The sequence below is a fragment of the Gouania willdenowi genome, chromosome 5 (assembly GCF_900634775.1).
Source record: "Gouania willdenowi chromosome 5, fGouWil2.1, whole genome shotgun sequence".
Taxonomy (NCBI): Eukaryota; Metazoa; Chordata; class Actinopteri; order Blenniiformes; family Gobiesocidae; genus Gouania; species Gouania willdenowi.
Genome location: NC_041048.1, coordinates 12,730,963 through 12,743,973, shown reverse-complemented (window position 1 = coordinate 12,743,973; position 13,011 = coordinate 12,730,963). Strand labels below are relative to the sequence as shown.

Below are 13,011 nucleotides of genomic sequence, written 5' to 3'. Positions count from 1 at the left end.
ACAGATTTAGAAGGAAGCTGGAAACAGAGGCCCTACGAGGGTTTCATTTTGACATCATAATTTAGCCGTTCGCATTTACTGCACTCTTCAATGGATTCCGTTTTATCTTTCCTCGGAGTGCCAGACAGAGACTTAGGAATAGATGTTATATCAGGTGAGAGGTGAGAGCTGAGCAGCTTTGGTCAAAAGGGTTGAGGAGGAGGTGTGCCAAAGGCAATGAAGGAGGCGTGACCGGAGTTTTAAGCAGAAGGAAACTGTGTAGTAAGTCATCAGTGTCTTGATCAGAGAAAGACAGACAGTCGGGCACACTGTAAAACACTGCATGGAATATTGAAGCATGTTTAACAAGGTTATTCAGTGTCCACCACACCATCTAAGTAAGTCACTATGACTCTTTTGAAGTCCAAGCAGCTCTTTGAATCCGTCCCTAACCTTCTTTCAGAAAAGTCAAAGCAAACTGAAGATGTCAACGACAAGAAGAAAACATAATGGTGTGAACTTCGGTCGAGGGCTGCTCGTAGCATATTTACAGCTTGATAAGTAGTGAGTTTAAGCTTTGGTAGCCCTTGTCTTTCTGAGACAATCATATGTTGATCGCTTGCTATTACACAAACACTTTATATATATATCTAAAAAAAAAAAAAATGACAACTGATTACAAGACACAGAGGCAAGCTACAATGGCCTCATGTAAAGGATTTTCAATATCGGTGAGTGGTGAAATAGTCCCAAAATTGGGGTCCAAAATAAAAATGAAGAAAGAAAATTGTTTCATATCCCAAAAGTCATCTTTATACTATCAATTAAAACAGAGAACAGTTACCACATGCAGTTATGGGCCAATAAAAAAGCAGAACATTTTTTTTCAGATTTCAAGAGACTGTCACCCAAAAACCAATGCATATACTGTATTTGACTAATCATTAGTGATTTGAACAGTCTATGTACATAGCTCAAAGCTGATAAATTTACAGGGCGCTGAGGCAAAAGTTGTTTACTGAAGGCCCAAAAGTGTTGGAGCCCGAAAACCCAACAAACTTTCTTCCAATTTTGAGGAGCTGGCATGTCAACCAGCTATGATGTATATAGCAGATATGTATTTATATCCTGAGAGAGTAGGTGGAGCTGTACTAGTATACAAAATTTCAGGTTCCCATGTGATGTATTTCCTGAGATATTGGAAGTTGAAATGGAAGAAAAATAAGGATGAGCGAAAATCGACACATACCTCTCTCACTCAATTTGCCATATCTCAAAAAGTATTCAACCCATCAAACTAACAATTTACAGTGTCTATTGAATAATCATGGAAAATTTGCTAAAAATGTCAGAATTCTTTTTGACTGAAGTGCGTGAGCCATTTGTGAAATGACATGGAATGACCCATATGTGATAAGCTTGTTTCTCAGCATGCACGTTAATGAGTGAACTTATTTGTTCTTTCCTCTTTGACACATTTTTTGCACATTTTTTCCCAAACAACCAACTTACCATTTTCTTTGAAAGCTCTTCAGCCAGGAGTTTGTTCTGCTCGCTCTTCTCCTCGACCTCCAGGCTCTTCTGATCGTAGTTGACTGCGAGCTCCTCTAGAGCTTGAAGGACCTCCTTCACCTCCGCCTTCGCATTCTCGTTCTCCGTCTGAAGCCGGCCGAGCTCCGAATGTACTTTCTCGCTGTCACTTATGGACAATGCTAGAAGCTGAAGAGCACACAGATTCAGCTAAATATAGACGTTTGGCTGAGAAAGATTTGGTCAAATGAGAACAGCGTAACTCATGTGTCTGGTTCTTAATCTTCATTGTTCATTCTGCTGCCCTGCTGGGTTTTCATTAGACAGTAATTGGACAGCTTATCTAATGGTTATGCAAGACAAATGAATCCAGGATATTCCGTTCAGGAGTAAATAAACAAATGAAAAAACATTTTTTTGACTACACACTAACACCGAGGAGCAGTGGGATCATTTCATGGCTGTAAGCCACACAATTCATTTCACTGAATGAACAAAATCTGGATGCTTCTCTGCCTCGAATGATTTCATATTTGCACCGTATCATCCCCTCCTCCTGTTTCTAATCATGAATTTACAGTTCATTCATTCATGAACACAAACTATGGTTTGGTATGTATAACTATCCCTACTCAAGACACAGCATGGTCATTTTGAGACGAGAACTCGTACATTTAGCAAACACACTGTGTGCTATTACCATGATCTGAAGCGCAGCATAAAGCAGTGCTTTGCTTTCAGTGCCTGTTTGCTAAAATTAGCTATTTGCTCCGTGCGCTGCTGCAGGCATGTCCCTAAAAACAGTGTTTGCTCCGAGAAAAAAATGTGTTTTCCATTTTAGGCAGAGTCTGGTTTTGATCAAAGGCACAACGCAAGTTTTCACCAGTGTTTTTTTCACCAAATAGAGGGCTGGTGGCAGTGCACAGTGCAGTAATACCACCCATGCCCAGCAGCATGAGTCAGCCCGTTTCCAAATGTCGCCTCACCTCTAAGCTGATGTTTCCAGATTCTGAATAATATTTTTAAATAATTTAACATACAGTAATGATATTTCCATTTTTATTATGTAGTTTAACCGCTGTTTAACCTCTGATATCCCCCAAATCCATATTCCTTCATTTGACTTTTGCACATTCGTTGTGTTTTTTAAAAAAAAAATTTATGCCGTTGTTTTGTTTTGTTTACTTTGTTTCTTTTTAATGTTAATGTTCTATTTATTTGATTTTATTTGTCCCACAGTTGTATATTTGCACTATAATCCTACTTTATTTATTTTGTTCTTACTGTGTGCTATTCTATTGTTGCTGCAACACGTGAATTTTCCCTCTGGTGGATCATCCATCCATCCATCCATTTTCAAACCCACTTATTCCTGTTTTTACAGGGTCGCGGGGGTCTGCCGGTGCCAATCTCCGGCTCTCATTGGGCGCTGGGCGGGGGTACACCCTGGACATTGGGCGCCAGTTCTGGGGGATCAATAAAGGTCTATTCTATTCTATTCTATTCTATTCTATGTAGAGTACACTCACACAGATGAATGAAATAGGTCTTGCAGCACCTCTTAAATTGCAGTAGAGTAAAAGTTAGCGATATTTGTGCAGAAATAGGACAGAATATTACAAAAAAATATTATTATTAGTTATATTAACCAAGCCTATTGTATTTAGAACTAATTCCAGGTGCTATTTCACAAATATGTTTATTTTATCTGTAAACCGCAGCGTTCACAGCAGTGAAAGAGCTGCCCCGCCGGCTCCCTTTACGCCTCTCACGTCAGGCAGGTGTATCTCACTGACCCCATGACCCTAAATAATGAGGGCGTTTTATCCAGCTGAATAAACTGGGCTTCATCCTGAGCAGAAAGGTACCCCGCCTCTCTTTGAGACAGAACACACTATCACACTGACAAGTAAATGTAATGGCTAGTAAAGCTTGTTTCAGCCTGTTATCAAGTCCATTAGTACGGCATCTGACAGAAAATCAGGTAGTAAATACGTACTGCTCTTAATAGCCTTTCACTGTTGACTTTAACTGGTGCTCTCACCACAAGAGAAGTAAAGTACATATGGAGGCAGAGCTGCTAACCTGCTGTACATACTGTATATATGTATGTATATCAGTAAACACATGAACTGAACTAACACGCTTTGATTTTTAAACATTGCAGAATCCCACTCATTGACAACATATTGTCACTTATATTAATCAAAGCATTAGATCAAAGGTATTTGTATCAGTTAACGTCAGAAAAAAATGCCCTTTTTTTTTCATTAAATATACTGTAAAACAACTCTCTGTTACGCCAATCAATTATCATCCGCATTACACAGCACATTACACAGCATTACACCTCAGTGCCTCCTCGGTCTTTTCTGAAATACCGATGCTGCAATGCAGTCTAATTTCCATCCTGTTAACAACTGTTGTAAATACACTCGCGTTCAAACAAAAGCCATTTATCCTTTTCAAGCCCACTTTTGTACCTGGGAAGAGCTGGGTTTTGGTTTTCTTTTCCTCATTCATCTCAAGCACAGAATAATGAAATGCTCAGTGCTGACTGCTATTCAAAGATTGACTTTAGCTGCTTAAGCTTTTTCAGCCTCTGAAACTAAGATCTTTTACCTCCTCTTGGTTGAGCATCTGCTTCTTAACTTTCTCCACCATCTGACTCTGGTGGTTGATCTCATCGTCCTTCAAATGAAAAGAGATACATGATATGTTAGCAGTTTAATAGTACAAAAAAAGTTAACTACTTTATGTTTTTTGTATTTTTTTTTAATCATTTGCACGAAAATAACCTTGTGGGTTTCTGTTAAAGAGTTTTTAACAACAATATAATTCTTTTAAGAGAATGATTGAGAATAATTTTTGAAAAAAACCCAAACTTTATCAATAAATAATAACTTTACTGATGTATGCGCATTAACTGATAAATAACTAGTCCTTAGCAGGCTGTCAGGATTCGCACACTATATATATATATATATATATATATATATACTATATATTGAATGAAAAAGAATTTGAACAAATTAAACAACTTTTTCTTTTTTTCTTTTTATTTTTTTATTATATCAAATTATTCCTTAATGTATTCACCTTTTTGCTCCAAACTTGTTCGTACCAAATCCTAAAACTCTTTACTATAAATATCTTTAATACTCTAATTTTTATACAAAACCTTATTTTTATCCTGTTTGTTTCCCTTTATATCCCCACAAGCTAAAGCAGCCACCCCAAAATAATAATAATAATAATAATAATAATAATAATAATAATAATAATAATAATAATAATAATAATAATAATAATAATAATAATTCACATTTGTAATTGAGCTCTGAAAATAAAGAATAAATATAACACAAAACTGTTGAGGATCCAGAGGTTCTTAATTTCTTCACAATTAGTAAATGTAATACAGAATACAAACCTAACAAGTAAATAAAAATCAGAAAGCAAGGCAATGTTTTTAATCTAAATCAGCTTTGAATTCTTTGAAAATGGCCCATGTGTTTGATCCACACAGGTTAATATTTGTCCCCCTCATGCAATAATGGCCCTAAGGACTTAGAAAAAAGACACATGTTGCTGTCAGTATGTGTTTAAAAACTAATTCAAATCCATACAAATTATCCATCTTTCCTGCTTCGAAAATTTACTTTAAGGACACAAAAAAAAAAAAATAAATAAATTAATTTAGGACACAATGTCCACTTGCTGCCTCATCCACTCCTCCAAAGTGTTAATTGTATGCACCAGTTATTTGTTAAGATCATGTATGAGTTTCAGAGTTGGGAGTAACACATTACTGAAACAAAAATCAGCAATATATTACAATCTCAGTAAGTTACATTGAGACTTTAATGAATTCCACTGATATTCTAATGAAAATGAGAAGAAAATAAAATAAAAAATAGTCAAAACAGTGTTGAAGACACCACCGTAAATTCTACTCATTTCTGTGGCGTAAAAGAAGAACCTCCGCACCGACTACCTGCAGAGCGGACTGTTGCAAATCATAACGCATGGCCATGGAAACGGACTACACATTCGTAAGGTGGAATTACTCCCACGATTTCAAATTCATTCATTCATACCCAATGATACCTGAATATTAAGGCTTTCTTTTGTGTTTTTGTTTAATAAAATACATTTTTGTTTGTATATTTTCATTTAAAATGCTGTCACATTTGTAGAAATTAATCTGTAATGGGATTAGTAATTTAAAATGGCTTCACATAACATAAATGTGCGATTAGCTAAAAGTAAGTTAAAGTAGTGTAATTCAGTTACATTTTGGAAGTGGTAATATTGTAGTACAAATGTGTTGTGTTTTTATGCCTGTAACTAGTAACATAAAATGTATTACAATATTAGAGGAACTTGCCCGACACCGGATATTTATAGGCTCACATTAAATTTTAAACCAGTTTGAAGCATTGCATCATAACACAAAATACTTTTCTTAAATACCTCAATTCATAAACATGAAAAGTAATTTACTACAAAACAGAAAGTGATCCTGGGATTTGCAGTTGTGAAAATACACAACAGATGAGACAGAAAAACTACAAAAAGATACAAACCTCGAGCAAAAAAACATCCAAAATGATGTACGGCAGCTGTTATTTAAAGGTCCATGAGCCATAAAATGTGCGTCTGTCAAATTAGTTTTTAAAAGCCAATCTGACATATATTATAAAGTGCACAACTATAGAAAAAATATCAATGAGCCCTGATAATCCATTACTCTATCAAGTATAGACCACAAGAGCCCAAAACAAATGAAATTTCAGTTTGAAGCATTGCATCATAACACAAAATACATTTCTTAATGTTCGCGGTTGTGAAAATACACCTTATGTAGGCTGTAGAGTAAAAAAAAAAAATAAAGCTGGAAAATATGATTCATGCATTTCCACATCACGTGTGGCCTTTATCTGCTTTTATTCACAGAGTGTCTGCTGATACGGAAAATCATTAAAATAATCTGGGTTAGGTTAGGAGTCCCTCAGGAAGGGAACCTGTGTATCTGAATTATTAATGGCATATGTGCTGATAAAAGCAATATGATTGTACGTTATGGGACAAACGAGGTGAGCGTATGCATACATGAATGCGTTTAAAAAGAATGTTAATGGATTTTAAAGCTATTACCATTTCCCTTAGTGATAGCTATTCCTAAGAGTCATTACATTAGTCGCCCATTTGTGTTTGATCCTGACTAATTACCATCCATAACATGCATGTATGTATGATGTCTATATAATTCTGCACAGACTCTTCCAACAATCCTGTTGCATAATCAGCTCTACATGTGTGCACAAGCACATCACCTTATAGTCCAACTGTTTGTAAAGCTTGATAATCTCCTCTTCGTACTTCCGTCGCTCCTCTTCTGAAATGTGAACGACAAAGGAGGACGCGAACGAGCAAGGGGAGCAGGGCGTGCAGGGAGAGCAGGGTGTGCTGACGTCAAGAACATCTTCGACTGACGCATGAGCCACTACGTCGGTATTTTCTGGTCCCAGCTCCCCAAGAGCCAAAACCTCCTCACCTAAACACAAAACATACAATGTTTGCTTTTCATTATGTACTTTGTAGGTCGCTTTCATCTCTTGTGAATCCTCTCTTTAAGATTTAAATCCAAAAAAAGAGATTAGTGGTTTAATCTCTAGAGCTCACCATGCTCTAACTCTTTGAATGCTTTTAAATATCAGGTCGGGGTATCACAGTGCTGATAAAGGGCACCCACGTCTTAGCACTCCAGTATGCTTTCCACATTGAAAGTATTTAAATGTCAGCTGGCTTGTGAGAAAATTTCCAAATGTCAGTTGGGAATTTTATCAAAAGAGAAAAGGGAAGAAAGATTTAAGTTCAAGTTTATAGCTGTTTTTCCTCCTTATCAAGGACTAGGAGTAAAAAGTATTATATTAACACTTTGAAAATAATTTGTGGCTTCCTTTATTTCTGCAGCATTCTGTGTATTCATAAATCATTCTTTTCATGAGTATTCTGGGTATTATCAAACAAAAAATAATACAGAGAAACAAAAATAAGAAACAATGGCCAACAGATGAGGCCGAAAAACTACAAAAAGTGATAGAGATTTACAAAAAAGATACAAAACTCTAGCAAAAAAAGATACATGAGCCATAAAATATGCGTCTGCCAAATTAGTTTTTAAAAGTCAACCTGACATATATTATAAAGTGCACAATTATAGAAAAGAAAAATCAATGAGCCATGATAATCCATTACTCTATCAAGTATAGACCACGGGAGCCCAAAACAACAACAACAACAACTTGAATATAGAAGATTCTCAGTGGTCAATATTGATTGCTCACCATCAGACTCAATGTTTTCCTTGCATATACAATATATATATATATATATATATTCATACTGCTGTGTCTACTTGTGTCAATACAACAATATACAGTATAATCACATACATATCTATGAGAAAGCTAATTAATGACTCACTGAGTATCCAGTATTATTTGTATTAAACCAAGTAAAACATGTTACAGGTCAAAGACGACGGTTAGTCCCAATTTACCTCAACTATGCAAACCTGCATGTTTTGACCAAACTTGATCAATGTCCCCAAAATGCAAACAAAACACCACTTAGAAAAGCAACCAATCCATGGGGTATTATGTATGTTCCACATCCATCCATTTTCTCTATGCACAATAACTCATTTGCAGGGGTGGAAAGTAACAAATTACATTTACTCTCGTTACTGTAATTGAGTAGCTTTTTTGTGTACTTCTCCTTTTGTGAGTACTATTTACAATCTGTAATTTTACTTTTACTGAAGTACATTTTGTTTCAAGTAACAGTACTTCGCTACAATAGATTCCGTTACAGAGCAAAATACATCCTGCACGCGGATGGGAGTCTGCTACATTTGTGCTATTGAACGTACCCTAGAGCGGTTGTTGTGGGCGACTCAGAGCGGAGCATTTTTGTGCACCCCGAAGTTTTCTTAATGCCTCCCCCATTTAATACTGCCTGGCGCTGACTCTGGTCTCCCGTGCACCTCGTCTTCCAGCAGTGCCAGATAAGCCACTGTGCGTCTTTACACATTGTGGTTGCGTTTCATTTTATAACAGCTACGGGTGTTGTAGCCAATTAATCAGCAGTTTTGCGCAATTTTCTAAAAAAAGTCTACTTTTTACTTTTACCCGAGTAGATTTTCACACCAGTAACTTTACTTTTACTTTAAGTAAAATGTAATCAAAGTAAAAGTACTTTTACTTAAGCAGACTTTTTTCTGTATTCTTTCTTTGGCTCATTTGCTTGTGCAATAATCAACTCATGCAATCATCATGCGCAATCGCTGTGTATGATTTTTTTTTTCACTTATTTATTAATTGCAATATTTATGTACAAATACTTTTATTCTCACATCCTGCTCTGCTCCACATCTATACTTTTCATACCTTGTAGCCAAATTACATGTACATATTGTATAGAATTTCACCAACTTTGCTCTTCCACTCATTTGCACTCGATAGATAGATAATCTACTGCTTTTTGTTGTGATGTCCATGTACGAGCAATGACAATAAGGTTGAATCTGATCTAATCTATATACATACTGTACACACTCTTCATATATACTGTGTGTGATGCAGTTTGCAATTAGCCTCTCTCTCATTAATTATTAATTTCGCTCTAAGTCTTATAACATATGGACCCATAAGATGTGAATATCTCAATACTTATCACTTCATCAGCCAAGTGGGAGAAAAAGCCCATTATCTAAAGTAAGGAAAATACAGATAATAGCACAAAGTTATTTTTAAGTTATTTTGGCAGGATTTCAATAAGCCTGTTTTGCAGGTTTGCTTTCCTTTGCATTTTTACTGGCACGTATTCAGATTGTGTCAATTGAGGTAAAATTTTGCACTCCCGTAGACTGAAAAACAATATCTGCATGCTTGGGTGGTTTCTTCTCTGTGCTTGAAACAGGATTGGAGAGACCTCTACTTATCCTGTCTCTTTACCCAGAGACTGTTTTCTGTCGGAGGATCATTCGTCTCTTGGGGAAACAGAGGAGCTTTCTAACAAAACCATAGTATTTATTCACAAGCCCAGCCGAACCTTGTTTTCTTAGCTATGTGTTGAATTGCTATTCCGTACGTTTCCCTTGTGCTGGGAATTAATCTGTTGGCACTGATGCAGGTCTGTTGGGTGGTAGTGGTACATTTAAATGGCAAAAATATTCACAATTCCATATTGAAAAAGAATATTAAATCAGATTTTTAGTAATGAATATTATTTTTGTAAATCCAACCAGGGTTGGAGTGAATTACTGTTCATTTTTTAATTACAAATACGTCTTCAATTATTCATTATTCAAGTTCAATTACAATTACAATTATTCACATTTACTGAGCCTTTAATAAATGAGCCCATAAAATGTAACTTTCCTCTTGTGTTAGCTTTCTGTTAGCATCTCTTATGACGGGTCGGTTTTGACCCATGTCTTAAATTAGCTGTAAAATACGCAAAAAAAAATATTATCTATCATCTAATTAGTTTTTTATCTCTTGATTACCGTATTAGGCTTCCTTATCTATGAAAATATTGGTTTTAATATTTCTGGTGTGGGTGTCTGAGCTCTTTTTGTGTCAGTATGCCCCTAGATTTCAATTTATGTATTTTTTAAACAGTAAAGTGATCCTCAAGAGTACTGACAGGTAGTGGGAAAAGTTGATGTGAAACATATTTTAATAATTGTTAACTACAGTACGTATGTGTAAGCCATAGAACCATAACACGGTTCCACAGTTTTGTGTTTGATCAATTGTAATTGACAGGTTTTATTTTTCATTGCATTTCCACGCTAATTCCAATTACAAAGTCAGATAACTAAACAGATTATTTCAATCACAATTACAATTACATAGAATTTGTAGTTAATTTATCAACTATGTGATTACATTTCATAATTGACCCCAACCCTGCCTTCAAGTGCCAAAGCATCACTGATTTTAAAACAACTTTTCCACTAAACCTCTGAAGAGCAGATGTCAGACATTTTACCAAAGTAGCAAATCGGAGTTTGGACAACTTTTTTAAAGTAGGTTCCACATGCTCCATTGGACTGAAAAATGTATCCAAAAAGCTGAGCGCTTTGAACCGTTCCCTGCAAATATTACCATTCTTCCACTGGTTCAGCTCGGCCTCCAGTCGTTGAATAGTTTCTTTCATTGTCCTGTTCTTCTCCTTTTCCTTCTCGTACTTCTTCTTCCACTGCTCTGCTGTGAGCTCAAGGTTGACAGTCACAGTGTTCCTAATGGTCTTGGCTCTAATTAGAGAGATGGAGTTGGAAACAGGAAGCGATGATGAGACAAAGAACAAAGGAAACCTATTAGAATGGCTGGGATGATTGAACTGTCAAAGGCTTTTAAACAATCGCATTCATTGGAAAGCTAATTATGTTTCTGCTAACATGCTTGAAATCACATGAAGGCAAAAGTAGGTGAAAAAATCTACATCAAACAACATCTAGGCCTGCAATATGGAGATTTTGAGTCTTCTATTTTGATGATATAGAAAATTACAATATCCCCTGTATCGATATATATACCGTATTTTCCGGGCTATTGAACGCACCGCTGTATTGGCCACATTCTAATAATTTCCCAAATTTCCAAGAAAAAATCACGGAAAGGCCACACTGTGACAAAGGCCATACCCTTCAAATGCCTCGGCCAATCAGAACAGACAGGTAGGTGGGCTTCCGTACTCCTGTTAACTGAATTTTCTGTGTATTCTGATCAGTTTCAACGGACGAGTTTCCATCTCCACCTAAAGTCTTCTCCTAACTGCCCTGTGTCTGTATATCAGTCCATTTACAGCTTTTTATGGTCACTTTTTACTAGAACCAGACTGATAGACCGCTCCGTCCGCTCCCGTGCACCATCGCCTCAGGGGAGGCCTGACACAATCGCTTCTGAACAAACATAACATGGTTATTTGGCAATTTTATGCTGTTTATTGTTTATTTCTATCATAAACCGGCTGATTTTTACTTTATCCAGTGTTTCAGCCTCAGTGAGTGTGAGTGTGTGTGTGTGTCACGTCAGCTGTCAGGCTCAGACTCCTGTCTGAGATCGCTCCTGAACAAACGCATTTTAACTACTATCAAAAACTGGCTGATATATCATACATTTTAAACCTTATTGTACTGTTTATTCCCTCTTCCCACTGTAAATGTATATGAGCCACCAGCGCTCCCCACTTCATAAACTTCCATTTATTACCAGGATTAAACAATCAGCAATCTTAATAAAAACAAATATTCAACAAATTACTTCTGCTGTCACTCGCTCCCTGCAATTTCCCTCCACGGACCACGCCGTATCCGTCCTGTTATTAAAGCTGTGAGAGCTTTCACCACATTATCCGAAGCTCGTTTCTAAACAGTTCACCTTGATGTTCAGTGGCTGTTACAGTTAATTCATTCTGCTGTAGGGGTGACTGTCAGTAATATTGTCCCTCCTGACACTCGCCGTCACTGGAAAAATCCACATAGAGCATTGGCAGCACCTTCAACATTAAAGGAAAAAAATAGCGTCCTATACTCCGCAAAATACGGTATATTCAACAAGCCACACTACAGAATTCTGTCAAACGTGGCACATATTGTGCAGATGTTTGTTAATAAATGTCCCACTGTGTGTGTTTTTCCTCATTTTGTGTATTTTGTTGTCCCATGTAGTTTTGTCGTTCTTTTGTGTATTTTTTGGTAATTTCAGATGTCAGATTTTGTGTATTTTTGTGTATTGTGTTGTTGGATTTTTGTTGTATTATTGTGCATTCTTGTCCCAGGCGTATTTTTGTTGTTCTTTTGTGTATTTCTTCAATTATTTGTAAGTTTTTGTAAGGTTTTTTTGTGTATTTTTGTTGTCTCATTGCGCATTTTTGTCTCCTTTTGTGTATTTTGTTGTACTATTCAGTATTTGTGTTGTTCTTTTGGGTATTTTTTGCCGTCATTATATACATACTAGTTTTATTTTAGCCTGTGTGGCAAATTTAACCCTGAATTGTCTTTCTGGCTTTCTGACTTTAGTTGAATGTAAATTATCTAGAATTATATTGTATACTGCCATTTTGAGAAAAAATATCAAAATATCGAAATATGAATTGTGGTCCATATCGCCCATCCATCAAAAATACATTAAAAAACCAAATATATCTATGCTGATGAACTCGTAAAACATTTTAAATTGCTACAGCACTCAGTGTTAACCACCTAATCTAATACTGAAATGACAAATCACACTGCTTTGTCAGTTAAATTAATCCAAATGAGGAGTAAAACACGACAGCCCATTGAATTTAGTCTAATCCCAGTTGGTAGACAGTGTATAGGTACGGCCACAAGTCAAGATGATGGGCGAGAAGGATTTTAGAAGCAGGAATAAATCAAGCGAAGATGTGCAAACGCACAAATAGGACTCCTTTTCCACAGGG

At 36.3% G+C, this 13,011-nt stretch overlaps 1 protein-coding gene across 3 annotated transcripts in view; it reads right to left on the bottom strand.

The window, feature by feature from the left end:
• kif5ab (kinesin family member 5A, b) overlaps positions 1-13,011 on the bottom strand; it is a 110,768-nt gene that overhangs the window by 54,029 nt on the left and 43,728 nt on the right. For all 3 annotated transcript variants that reach the window (XR_003674090.1, XM_028446917.1, XM_028446918.1), the window contains exons 11-14: positions 10,692-10,840; positions 6,849-7,069; positions 4,132-4,200; positions 1,492-1,698 (exon numbers count right to left, since the gene is read on the bottom strand). Coding sequence is in view for 2 of the 3 variants with exons in the window: in XM_028446917.1 (XP_028302718.1) it covers positions 1,492-1,698; positions 4,132-4,200; positions 6,849-7,069; positions 10,692-10,840 (646 nt within the window). In the remaining variant the exon portion in view is untranslated. The remainder of the gene's footprint in view (positions 1-1,491; positions 1,699-4,131; positions 4,201-6,848; positions 7,070-10,691; positions 10,841-13,011) is intronic.